Source organism: Pholis gunnellus, assembly GCF_910591455.1.
Source record: "Pholis gunnellus genome assembly, chromosome: 5".
In the NCBI taxonomy this organism is placed as follows: domain Eukaryota; kingdom Metazoa; phylum Chordata; class Actinopteri; order Perciformes; family Pholidae; genus Pholis; species Pholis gunnellus.
In genome coordinates this window covers 21,657,067-21,671,258 of record NC_136531.1, presented here as the reverse complement: position 1 = coordinate 21,671,258, position 14,192 = coordinate 21,657,067, and the positions used below count along the sequence as shown (strand labels likewise).

Sequence of the window (14,192 nt, the reverse complement as noted above, 5' to 3'; positions counted from 1 at the left end):
GAGATAAGAGTTTACAGATAAATACAATCCCTCATCGGCATTGTGGAGGTTAGTTTATGGCTTTTAGCCGGTTCTGTGCATATCTAAGGGTAACTCTGACTCTTAGCAGCGTCAGGCCGGCGTGGGCCTTCTGGTGAAAACCCAATCGCCCGTTTTGTTCGCTAATGTTGATTAATCTCACTTAGTTGTGAGGACCAAAAGGCAAACCGCTTCAGTGCAACTTCCCTCTAATCTCAGGCCTGTCCCTACCTGAAGAGCCCTGCGTGCACCCGCTACGTTTTTTATGCAGCGCAGAGTGCCGGCTGTTACTATGGAGATGCCAGTCGGCCCAAAACAAAGGCGGAACAGAAAAATAAGCAGCCTCAGACACGAGCTGCTGGCACGGCTTTGACAACCAAATCTGGCTCAGCAGCAGGGACTAGAGCCATCCCTCCCTCTCCCTCTCTGTTTAACTCTGTTATTTACAGAAATAAACAAATTGATACGACTGATCGAGATAAAGGGGAGATCATTAATTAGTCTCTAAAGAGGGGTGGTCTTGTGAGGGTGTTTGCCCGTCGCTTTTGAGAGGAGCTTTGAGGTGACTGGGCGCCAGAGTCTCTACTCCCTAACAGAAAAGGAGCACTCGGCATTCTGGGAAAGCCGGGGAGAGATCTCGTCCCAAAAGACAAGCTGAGAACTTTAAACCCAAACGTGATCCTCCGTAAGGCTGGTTAATGTCCTCATAAACTCTCGCTCCACTGACAATCCCCACACTTCAGAGGAGGAACCAGGTCTGGCTTTGGTTGAGTTTAGAGACACATTTCAACTAAGGCCAGTAAGAGTGAGGAGTCTGTATTGTGTACTGGTTGATGCCCGGTAGATCTCAACACTTAGGCTGAACGACATGATAGAAAAAAAAAAACATGCCTAAGAACATTTGTATATGTTTTCTAAATGCAATTTCCTATTAAGAACATGTGTAATGCATTGACATGTGATCCACCAGTGTGCATTACATAACAGACATGAGACTGAAACATTGGCTTTTTGCTCCAAGCTTTAAGATAAGAAATGACCAGAAAACACGGAACGAAAAGGTCGTATTTAATACATCTCACAAAGACACTACTAAAGCCTTAGTTGGTCCCTCTGAGGTGGGTTTTGTTTTGTAAATTACCGCTTAAAAACTCAAATAGGAACACACAGAGACATTTGAGTGAGTAATAATGCTGCTTTACTGGTTTTTTGAGCCGCAAGGTCCACGTCTGTTTCTTAAATCCTTTATCCTTCTGCAAAATCTGCCACATTAACACTTAAGCCTCGCTAAAACCAAAAGGAAAACACACAAAAAAAACAGCCCACGCAGAGTCGACCACAATCTAAAGTGTCACACTGCAAATAGCTGATTAATCCACCGCTGAGAGAATAAGTACCTACGTTTGCTTTCACCTTTAAAGAACGTATCGTGTGTTGCCATAATAATCCAAGCGGTTTTATTTTTATCATTGTTTACTGTATTTCAACTTGAGTGGCATATAAATATTTCCTTCTGCAGCTCAGGCCTCTGAGGACAAATGATGACGAATGGATGAACAGGTCAGACTGCCATGTCACGTTCTACAGGCGCCGACACGACCATATAAGGAGGAAACAAAAAAGGCGAGTGTGGTGGAAGTTGTGCTGAACAATGAACTTGCAGGAGAAAGACTCTTGTTTACTTGGATGAGACCAACAAAAAGCATTTCAGTTGCCAGCAGGAACCAGTTCTCCCAGCCAAACGCTGATCACACGGAGGACAGAGGATAGTGAGAGGGGAAAATAAATCCCTCTGGTTGTTTTAGACTTACTCCAAGGTGACAACGTGAGCGACTAACAGCCAAACAGTGATCTTTATCGCCACATTAATTACTGCAAATACCACACGTGGGATATCATACCTGAATCCACAGACTTTTACACCGTTTCCTCCGATCGTCTTATCAGAAAACCGGCTGTGTAAATTCGACAGCCTGCAGGGATGTAAACAAATGAGATGAACGTGGGCTGCAGTTTATAGAACAACTCACTGTGGGCCTCAAAAATGGGTAATTTTTTATACAAAAACCAGACCCACCGAATATCCTAATAGATGACCTTCTGACACTGGGAAGTATATTGTTGTTGTAAACATGTAGAGTTACAGTGTATAATAATTATACACGTCTTATCTAGTTTCAAATTTCTTCCAGTGTTCAAATGGTGCTTATTTAGAAAGAGCAATATTCTATATTTTGTATTATCGTCAACAAATCCAATGGAAAACTATGAATTCAATCTCTAGTTTCAAGTCTTCTTCAATACAGCATGATGTTCATTTAGTAAATTATAGTCACATTTATAGTTGAATAGGCCATAAAGCAGGGTATGCTTTAGGGCGGGGCTACCTTGTGATGGACAAGTCGCTACCACAGCGTTGTCCGGTCTGGAAGTTGTCCGTGTTTTCGTCTCACAACTTTAACCCTTTCACAGAGTGTGTTCATGAAACTTAACTGTATCATTTTGGTTGCCTAAAAATGTTGTGTTCAGCTTTTTTTTTTTTAACTCAGCTCCACTCTCTCGTGTCACTTCTGGTTGACGACCAAAAACAAAGATGGCAACGGCCCGAAATGTCGAACTTGAGTCTTCAAAACCGTAGTCCACAAACCAATGGGCAACGTCACCGCGACTACGTCCACTTCCTATATACACAGTGTACGCATGGAGCTCCAATGTTGTCCAACAACCATTACTTTTTGTTGTGATAGCATTCTTTTCCCTGGGCCGAGAATTTACTTTCACCTCTTTGAATACAGTCCTAATAAAAAAAGATATGGAATTATGGAATGTGAAGGTCTTTAAATTCAACGTTTGTGAAAAGGCTTTTTATGCTCAGAATGTAAGCGCCGAATCCTGCAGCATTTATAGTCCAATCTCCATTAACTTCCCGTAGTCCTCAATTCACCCATAATATTCTCTCTCTCTCTCTCCCCCTCTCTCTCCATAGACAGAAGTTTATCTTTCAGATGTTCTTGAACTATTTAAAGGACATCCTTTGAAACATTAATGTATTTAATTAAATGTTTCCAGAGAAATGTCCTGAATATTTCATTCACGTAGTACGATCCACTAAAAGCCTCTTACAGTGAATGTCCACCTGCATGCCCGTTGGTGGTGGCAGTGCCCACCTTGAGTTACTTCGGTCAACTGCACGCATGAAGTCCACCCAGTGTGTGTGCGTGTGTGTGTGTGTGTGTGAGAAGGCGAGCTGGAAGACGTATCGAGTAAAAGGAGGGGGGGAAAAAAAACACTCTCCTGACCTAAAAGAGGATCAGTGCTTGGTAAAAATGGGAAGCTAAGATGGAAGAAGCAGAGAGCAGGCGAGGCCATCACTGTCTGCTCTTGTCAAACATGCAAGAGAGGGTTTTAAAAACGCTCCTCCAGAAAACTCTTCCATCCGCCGTCCCACACGTGTGCACAGAGAGAGGACACCAGGAGGACGTGAAGAGGACAGGAGAGAGGGGGGGGGGGGGGGTAGCAGGGTGCCACCCGTCACGCTGCCATTTTCCCCGAGTGTCAATCGATGTCGCTGACGCTCATGGATCTCCTTTGTGTGTGTGCGACTGGTTTTGCCCCCTGATATGACATCATTTAATAATTCATAACCTCCCGCAGCACGGCATTTCAGACACATCGCTCCTCTGTTAAGGCTGCTCCACGGCCGGGTGACGGGTCCCAGATCCCTCCGCTTGCAAAAATCGGCCCACTGTGCTTTCCATGTGTTACTTTACTTCTGTGATTTTCTGCTGCAGGGACAAACGGGTCCATCCAGAGTTTAAGCAGTCGTTTGCACTGGAGGTGATGGTTTCTGTTTAAATGAAGTTACTCTAAAGACAGGGAATTCATATATTGAGCTAATAATGAACCTGATAAGTGCATTTCAGGATTGCAGAGAGAAGAAACAGGCCAAATTTAAAACACATGAAAATGAACTCTCGCGACTGCATAACAACTTTACACAAGACGGATCCTTTTGTAGCCATAACCGTCCTAAACTCTGACCTAACTGTCGGCCAGCAAGTTGCATTGTGGGCAATGTAAGCGTCAAGTTTTGGCAAGGAAGAACAGCGCATGGACTAAAAAAAAATAAGACAGTATCTCTGCTTCCACTGCATCAATGTTGACCCCTTCTCACAATCTCATCAGTGGAGCACTCTTTTTGATAGTTTATTCATATTCAACAAACATTTTTGACTGGGCTGATATCGATTCTGCATGGCATGTTTCCAGGCTTACATATGCTGCAAAAGAAATTGTACAAATTTGGCCGTGAGAGGCTAGAAGCAGAAATTGGCAGGTTACATTTATGGCTCCCAGATGCCTCGGAAAAAACACCCGTTTGGATGAGATATCGGTGTTCAAACACACACACACACACACACACACACACACACACACACACACACACACACACACACAAAGAGTAGTGTACTTAGAAACACTCAAATACTAGGCTTCTCTCTGCAAGCAGCCTCTCAGAAAACCCCAACCTCTCCATATAACCACTCTCAAAAATGAATATAATAATGTCCTCTGGCCTTCCTTCCTTCCTTCCCCTTTGTAACAACGTCGTATTGTAACTGATGCTTCTCAAGTGAGATAGAGGGTGAGTGCTTTTTACAGTGGATGTGCACTAGCATACCCTTCTTCGCCCTTTCCCTCCTACTCTCCGTCACTACCTCTGTCTTTCTTCCAGTGGCGGGCCGTGCATTTTATACCTGGGCCTTCAGTGCTGTCCTGCACTCACGTAAGAGACAATGGGCTTTGTGACCTCTGAACCCGGAACTATAACAAAAAACAGAAACGGAACATGCATTCTGCTACACACTCAAGGGCCATTCAGATATTAGATGTAAAAAAACAAATGCAGTTGACTTACCAAATGTTGTTCACTTAAAGACAAACTCCATCCTCCTTTGTTGACAAAGAGTTTAATCCCACTGTTAAATCCCAACTCACAAATCCGTTTCTCCTCCTCCTTCAGCCATTGAGTGTTAAAAAAACAAAGCTAGGTAAAAAAAATAAAAATCTACACCGAGCAAAATATGTCATAATTTCTTCCATATCTTTCAATTTGAACTCTTACTACTCCGACTAAGCCTCTGATGGCTACTTTAAGTTTCATTTCATAATAGTCACATGCTCGCCCACTGACCAATCACAGCACACGCTACACCTCACTGCAGAGCTGCACCTCACTGCAGAGCTGCCCGTTAATGCTGACGTACTTGTAGGCCAGCTAGAAGGCTCTGACATGTCAAAGAATACGCCCAACATGTCAAACTAAAGATCTGATTGGTTGAAGACTATGACAATCAACAATATCGTCCCCATTCACTTAAACTGCAAAGGGATTCACTGGTGAGTCTGCAGGCCTCGGGCCTCTTCTTACCTAGAGACACAGAGGTGAAATATGATTGGATAAAAGCTCTACTTAAAACAAGCTGTGGTGGAAGCAGAGCAACTGAGGAAGACAGTGGGGGGGAGGGGGGGGACACAGACAAGGAACGAGGAGGCCCTACTCAGTCATTCAACCCTCACTGGCAGGATAGATCGAGGCATGACGTAAAGAAAGAGGCTTAAAAAAAAAGACATTTGAACGGGCTGAATTATGGATGAAGAGGGAAGAGAGGGCAGAAATATATGTTGAGAAATATTTCCAAAAAGTTTCATTCTCCCTCCTCCTGTGTAAATCCTATTAGAGAGGAAAGGATGGCACGCGGGGGGGATTAGCTGACCCCGTCCACTCTGTCCAGACTGTTTTCACACTGATAAAATACAGAAGATCTCAGAATCCCTCCTGAAATGTTCACATTGTACATCTTACTTATATGTGTTGGAATGAGCGTCGGCGTTGTAAAGGCCCTCCAGTTGACTTATCTGCTTTTGATTTTTTTTTTTACAACATCAAACACCCCCCCCCCCCCCTCTCTTTTTTTTATTGCAACAGTAACTCCCTTTGAGAAACGCTTCAAAAAAAGAAAGACTTGCCACAAACGGAAAAAAAGGTTATCCTTCAAGAGACCCCGGCTCTCACAGGAGGAATTCGTGGCATCTCAGAAATGTCACTCGCAGTTTAAAAAAAAAAAAAAAAAAAATCGGGCTGCTGGTCGAGCGCAGGTCAGCGGCCGTGGCTGGATGGAGGGGGGGGCGTTATGCTGCTTTGATGTCACCCGTGTGACATGGACAGCAGGAGGGGAGAAGGGAGCTGAGCGGGGGGGTGGGGGAGAGTTGGGGGCGATTGGAGGGCGACTGAAGGGCTTCACAACGGAACAGGTTCACCTGGATGTGACACAAACACCAAGGGGGAGGGCAGGAAGTGGTGTCTGGTGGTCACTCCCCCCCTCAAGTCTTTTTTATTTAGTTTTATTCAGCATCTGGGAAGCCTCACGATGTCTTGCCAAAGAAAAGTTTTGACAACTTCTGACATGATGCACGTTCTTCAGTACACAATTGTTGTGTCTGACCTTTGATGGGACAGAGAGTCCATAAGAGAGTTTTAACTGCTCAAAAACAAAGATGTGGTTTTGCAGAGAGTTGTGAGATAGACGTCAGTGGTGCAAAATACATCGGCAGAATAAACGTGCTGTACCATTAGCAACCGAGCTAAGCTATTATAGGCGCAACAGCTTTCAAAGGCTTTAAAACCTGCTATCAGTATTTATATTGAGTAACACAATTTAAGTCACCTTGGGGCACAACACTTTGAAAAGGGAAAATGATAGCCAATTAAAGGGCAAAAACCACCTCAAGCCAGTTTAAAAACATTTTTTAAGTTTTATCAAATGTTGCAGTTTCCGTACCGCTTTACTAACGTGATACTTCTAAATGCACATAAAAATACATATAAAAATACATATAAAACGGAAACACGGCTAGTGTCACCGACTAGCCGAGTTAGCGGTTAGCTCACCAGCCCTGCGAGTAGCCACTACGTCACCAAGCTCTGAACCCTCCTCCTACCAACTAGGAAGGAAAAAGACAGAACCCACCTCAGCTGTTCTGTTGGTTACCAGTCAAATACTAATACTACTAATAATTTAGTCTGTAGTATCTGTTAAATAAAGTTCATTTGAAAATGTAAGTTCTGAATGAGTTCAAAGCCGTTTTCAAAATCTGACAAATGCTCTGATTTGTGTGTAAAATATTAACAACTGCCTCTCGACTCTCAAAAACTATAATTTCTGGGGAAAAACTGAGTTATTTACTTATTCATCAAGCATGGAATATTTATGGAACTTTAGCATTTTTTTTTCTACAAGTGTGTTGCTGTCCTTTTGCAACAGCAATTTCACTGTCATTTTAGAGGAGTTTTTTTTCTGCTTAATGTTGTGAAGAAGAAGCACGGTTTTATTCATACATAAAAGCACAATGTCTTTGACTGAAACTCAACAAAGCAACAGGCTACAAGTCATCTCTCATGTTGTTATTTTTTGCAGCCAATGAACGGAAGTTACCATATATGGAATGCGGAGGAGTGCTGTATACGTCTCTGGTAGCGGCAGCGACCTGTCAATCACAGAAAACTTGCTCTACAGCATACTGTGCTTTATGGTCTATTTGACTCTAAATGGGACCATCTTTTACGAAATTAACATAATTTTGTATTTTAAAGCAGCATTTGAGACCATAAACTCATGTGTACAATGTGTACTGATGTAACAAATCAACTGAGTAATTTTCTCATAGACTTCCTCACAATCAGATTTCTTTTTGCAACCGGAGGAGTCGCCCCCGGCTGGCCAGTAGAGAGAATGCAAGTTTCACTCGGCAGAACCGGAGGATGTCGCCTGATTTCCACCAGTTGCTCTGTTTGTATATTTTGATCTCCTTCTCGCCTCTCAAATCCAGAGGACGGTGCCTCTATGGATCATAGAATAGGAGGGTGGATGTGATATCAGGGCTTGATGACTGACACAGACACAGGAGGCACCAGATCAAGGACCCATCAATGACGGTGACAGGGGGCTGTCATTTAAAACCACCTGGAGATAATGAGTCAAAATCACACAGAGAGCTATCAAACTCACTATTTCTGTCCCTGTCGATAAAAGGGCTCGCTTGCTTTATGGCATCCACCGACCCGATTTCAAAGTGGCTCAGGGGAACCAAAGGGATATTTTTCTCTCCCTCCCTCCACGGTCAACCCTCCTGGGGCTGAAAAGCCGACCGCTATCGACATTTAAAAATGGAATATTGCATACATAATGATTTGGCACTGGTGTTGCATCGGCAAACCTCGCGTTCCGCTACTGTCCATGGGGCGAGATGGATGAGTTTTTTTTTTGTTTGTTTATTAAATGCTCTCGCTCGAAGGGCCGAAGCTGCGCTCAGTGTGCTCACACAATGAACACTGGCAAATGTATGCCACTCTCTGATAGCACCAAGCTGGAGTTTGTTGGTTTGAGGCTTTTTCTCACCATACATAATCAGGATAGTTCAACCGATCGTATTCATATTTTGAGAACTGCTGAGGGCTAAGGGGAGAATATAACGCAGCGGTTCACAGTGTGATTCTGACCTTCGACATCTGCCTGGCTCAAAGGCAGCGGCCACACTGGGTCACGAACAGGCCTCTCTCACGTCTAGCTAAAGCTAATCTTCCCTTGTCTTTGCTGGAAGAAAAAAAAGCTGCCAGTTTTGGCAGCCTGTGAGCCAATGGAGATGATAAATAACTATAGTCACACCGCTTGTTTTTTTTTTTTTTAAATCGCTGACAGCGGGAAAAGAAGGGACGGTTTGAGAAGCTGTCGTTGCACAGAGCTATGATTTCACTGCGGGTCGGGTTGCCTCTGTTAGCCGGTGAGGAATGCGTTGCCGCTGCGGTGCCAGCGAGGCGAGAGGGAAACCGAGCGAGTTCAGCGAGGTCCCGCTGGAAGGAGGATTAACATTACTCGGCCGCCTTTGTGTGTGCTCACAGCCTCGTGTTACGTAATGTCGCTCGGGTGAAGCTGCCGGACTGGTCACACGGCTCGCACAGCAGGTGTGCTGCACAAACAACTACTTCTTTGCAAAGCATTTTACACAGTGTCTTCTGTGTTTTTTTAAAGGTGCTTCATTGATTGCTGCCTCTTTGAGTCGATAGGTATTGGGAATCCAAATAATACAGTAGTAATATAATTTATAGTGTCCTGTTCACCTATAATATATTTGGCTTGTGTGAGGAACCTACAAACACACGCACACACACACACACACACACACACACACACACACACACACACACACACACACACACACACACACACACACACACACACACACACACACACACACGTCCTAAATCAATACAAAATAAATATCCAGATATGTCCATAATGTCTCAATATCCAGTTAAAACGAATTGCATCTAAAAAGGAGACATGTGACTGGACACAAGGTTCCCAGCTCATATCGGCTCTGATCTGTGGGAATCTATACGTGCAGCTCTAGATGGTTATTTTCCTGACAATCAGTGCTGTGAGCCGCGAGTAAAACAGTGAAACCTGTTCCTTGAGAATTTCACCACACCTCAAGAGGATAAATCACGACAGGAACAAGACTGCGGAAAATGGAAAATAAGTCATCAAGAGGCTGTCAAACAAAACGTGACGAAGAGGCATGTAAATGCACAGGTTGAAAGGATGCAAATGTAGTTACTACAGCGTGAAGAGCTGTTATCCCGAGGTGGTTACGGAAGTTGTTAGCAGACTGTTTGACAGGCGTGCGGATGTTAAAGTGAACTTTAGTCAGGCCACTGAACAAACCCGAAGAAGTGATATGTTCAGAGAGTAAAAAGGCAGCGGAGGGAAAAAAATACACATCATAAAACGCAGAGTGCAGTTCCTCAACACTGTTGTTTTACTTTACTTTCAACTCGGTTAAGTCTTTATAAATATACATGAGAAACTACCCGAGGTCTATGTGTGGGTCAGGTGCTTTTCGCTACATGCCTGTGAAAAGTGACCATGTTGACACTGTTGTGTTTCTGTCAGCTCAGCGTGACCTATATAGTCCTACATGGGTGTTTCCCGGGCTCCGGTGACGGACAAAGAGATCAAAGTCACTTCCCTGCCTCCCTCTCCGTTCACCGCTCAGCTGAGCCCCCGCACTCCGTCTCACCGTCCCAGGACTACGATGATCATCAGGTCCTGTGGAGGGATCTATGGTCATCTTTCTCTCCGTATTCGTCAAACTATCTACAGGGTTTTCTCAGCGAATAGACATCGGCAAAATAAAAGAAAAAAAGTAGTGAGGAGACTTCCTCTTCAAGGGTTTTCTGTGGCTAAAGGTTTTATTTGGAGTTCCTCTCTAAAGCCCCACATTGTTCCAATGGGTCAACACACATCAGGCAGGCCTTCCTCAACATCTGGGTTGGACGCAGGTCTATGACTGCGTATTAGGGTCATTGTGGGTAAAAAGAAAAGTGAGATTTAAGTCTTCAATTTATGGGGAAAAAAAACAAGAAAGCAGCAAATTTACGGAAAAAATAATATATATAACATTTTATAAAAGTCAAAAATTCAATAATAATGTCATTATATATATATGTACATTTAATGGACCCCAGTATTTCATTTTACAGGTCGGATTGCGTGTGGCTTTGAATGCAAAAATGTGGAAAGAGACGCTTGACTTTTATTTGGTGATCATTCATTGTTGTGATTTTATGGTTTATTGATGAAGCGTTTGGACTTTGCCAGTTAACATGTGTGTAAATGCCTTTTGTGGACATTATCTTAAGTGTTTGCGTTTTTTGATCCAGCGTTTTTTTGGAGAAGTTTCACACACACAAACCAACAGAGGAGCATGTAAGTCTTTTCACATTACACAGGCAGAATAAGCACGAGCGCTCTGAGCCACATGAATGAAATCAATTTACGGGAAGGGGGACGAGTGTTTCTTGTTATGGTTTTTTTTCATCATGTTCCCTCCCGGTGTGAGAAAGCCAGTGATGTTCTTCTTCTCCGCGGCGGTGGAGGAAAGCCGGCTTTGCGAAACCTCGATTCACTGGCAGCCTAATGAGAGCGGCGGCCGTAAGCTGTTTAACGCCGCACAAAAGGCTGCCTCTATTAGCGCTGCTGTCAGAGAGGGCGAGCCGGGCACTGGGTGGCAGCGCGGCGACAGCTCAGCTCATAACAGCACTCATCTACCGACAAGGCGTGGTCGTCAGCCGGCCCAGAAGTGGAGGTGGAACCGGCAAACTCCAGGACGACTGGGAGAAAAAGGGACGATAGGCCTACTTAGCAAATGTGATGAAGGGTGTGCAATCACAAGGGGTTTGACACGGAGCGGGATGATCACAGCAGGTCTTCTTATCCAGTGTTTAACGTCATGATGTGCAAACAAACACGCTCGCAGGATTGCATATTCAATTATATACTGTACTATAGTGTACATGTAGGAAAAACAGCCACAGAATAATAGGAAGGTCCAAGAAGTCACTTCTTTTTTCACCATATTTCTGGAGTTACTTTTCTTTCTGACGAGAGCCAGTAGAGTCACGTATTGGCTGATAATAGCAAGAAACATAGAATAATGTAAATATGAATATACAGTAAAACAATGCACCTAGCCATTTTCAAAGCTGTAAGGAGTTTAAGACTACACATCACATAAATAAGGTCAGGCAGATAGAGGGTTACTTTACTACAACTACTACAGTTATGTACTCTTGTTGTTGTATTAATGTGGATTTTCTTTCTGTCGGTGTGAAATTGCACATAAGTGCACTTCAGTCCAATCCAATACATTTAGGCATCAAAGACGGATTTTACTGGCGTTTGGTGCTTGGCAAGTCTGGTCATGATTAAAAAAAAATGTTTTTTGAAAGTCATCAACTCAGTCATGATGCGTCTGCCCTTCATTTCCTCTCACCACATCACGTCCCGTCCCAGCTCATTTCCAAGTGCAAGGTCGCGAGGTGGATGTTTCCACATCGGGGACAAAAACAAAAGACAGAGAGAGAGAGAGAGAGAGAGAGAGAGAGAGAGAGAGAGAGAGAGAGAGAGAGAGAGAGAGAGAGAGAGAGAGAGAGAGAGAGAGAGAGAGAGAGAGAGAGAGACAGAGAGACAGACAGCAAAGTACGGACATCTGCCATTTCAACGGTTTCTCCTTTGACGTCTCGCAGGACACGAGTCACTGCGTACAGAGGATCGTCTCAGACCAATGGGTTCAAACTAAACTGCGGGTGGAAGGATCCACCAGCTCCAAGACTCCCTCCGAGAAAAAAAACAGGCATCTGAGCGTGGATCGTGACCGCGCAAAAAAAGCAAAAAGTGACACTGAATCTGGAGACTTTGTTGGGAAGTTCCAACTAAGACGAATATCAGACTTATTCCTCTTGGTTTCTTCCCACCTTCTTATTGTTGTCAAAAAAAAAAAAAAGACCTGTGCACGAGGTAAGTGACCTTGTGTGTGTGTGTGTGTGTGTGTGTGTGTGTGTGTGTGTGTGTGTGTGTGTGTGTGTGTGTGTGTGTGTGTGTGTGTGTGTGTGTGTGTGTGTGTGTGTGTGAGTGAGACAGAGAGAATGCATGTGATCAGGACTGAAGCAGCCGAAACAACTCTTAACAGGTTTCATTACAAACACATTTCACATTTTCAGCCAGCAGTAACAAGCGGTGGACTCACCTTGGCGGTGGCTTTGGTCTTGCTGCTGCTGCTGCTGCTGCTGCTGTTCGTGTTGTTGTTGTTGTTGGGGCTGTGATTGGCATCTTCATGAACTCTGTCCAAAAGCCAGAGGAGGAACTCCAGGGCGTCGTGCTGAGAGTTTCCCCGAAACTGAGAGCCGTACTTGGCCACTATGCTCTGGGGAGGAGGAGAAAGGTCACAATCAATGTGCGATTTGAAGACATCGAATACTGAGGCCGAGGTCACAGGGAACACAGGAAGTCATCGTTTGTGAGTTGGAGTTGGAGAACTCAGGAGAGTAAAAAAAAAGGCAGGGACACTTTTCTCTCTCTTATCATCACTTAATGCAGACTCATTTAAGAACATCTGCCGGGCATTATTGGGCTCTGATAAGATCATGTAATGAAGTCATTCACAATTCTCTTTGGTCGCTGCACTCTGGCAAAAAAAAGGGAGAGCGCACTTTATTACAAGCATCACCCTTCAGAGGAGAAGCTGCATGGAATGCATGCTGCGAATCACGCCTTCCACAAGATAAAGTGTGTTCAGTTAGGACTGTAACTAAAAATGATTATGAATAATTGATTCATCATTTGGTCTAAAATAATGAGGTGCCTTTTATCATTTCCCACAGCCCAAGCTGCGATCTTCAGATGTCGTGTTCTATTAGACCGACAGTCCCAAACTCATGGATGTTTTGATTTACTATCATATTATGACAAAGAAAAGCCTCAAATCCTCTTATTCAAGGAGCTAGAAGCAGAACATGTTTGGCATTTCTGCTTGAAACAAGGAACAATGATCTGATTCAACCCAACATATATTGGTAAAGCTGAACCCCTTGTTTCCTTTGTGTGTGTTCAGAGAGAAACAAAAGTGTTACTTAGCAGCATGAGGAAACAAAAATCAGACCGTCCTCATCTGTGGTGCCCAATAATATTCTGACACACACATTGATACACTGCAGCATCCCGAACCATGACTCACACAGAGGACGTCCAAAACCCTGACAGGTGTTACAAGGAAGAAAAAAAAAAACTAAAAAAACAGGCAGGCTGTCTAATTCAATTATGAGGAGGGAGTTGTGATTTCATGAGTCAGACGGAGAAATCGACACGCGGAAGCAACGGCGGCGTCAACACTTCTCTCCGTCGCTCTCCCGCTCTGTGTGTGACCGACTGATCCACACCTCATTAAAAAAAAATCACCACGATATACCTGCAGCGTCTAAATATAAACACGGGAGGGAGGGAAGGAGACAGCCCGCTAATGAGCTTCATCCCTGTGAGGGAGCACTGACAGGGGATGGAGGGATGAGGGGCAGATGGAGAGAGGGAGCGGAGGAGAGAGGGAGCGGAGGAGAGAGGGAGGAGACGCTGGCGGACGTTCAACAGAAGCTGAGAGTGTTTTTTTCTTTTCTTTCTCAAGGACGGCGCTGTTGTGGTGAAAAGTGAGAAAAGGTGAAAAAAACATCAAAAAATAATTAAATATATATTTTATATAATATAGCAGGGGCGAAAACACCA

General features: G+C 44.1%; 1 protein-coding gene across 1 annotated transcript in view; it reads right to left on the bottom strand.

Annotated features, from left to right (window-relative positions):
* The window catches only part of usp43a (ubiquitin specific peptidase 43a), a 105,411-nt gene that overhangs the window by 83,509 nt on the left and 7,710 nt on the right, over window positions 1-14,192 (bottom strand). Inside the window, exon 2 of the mRNA XM_079159432.1 lies at window positions 12,667-12,843. Coding sequence (XP_079015558.1) covers window positions 12,667-12,843 — 177 coding nt within the window. The remainder of the gene's footprint in view (window positions 1-12,666; window positions 12,844-14,192) is intronic.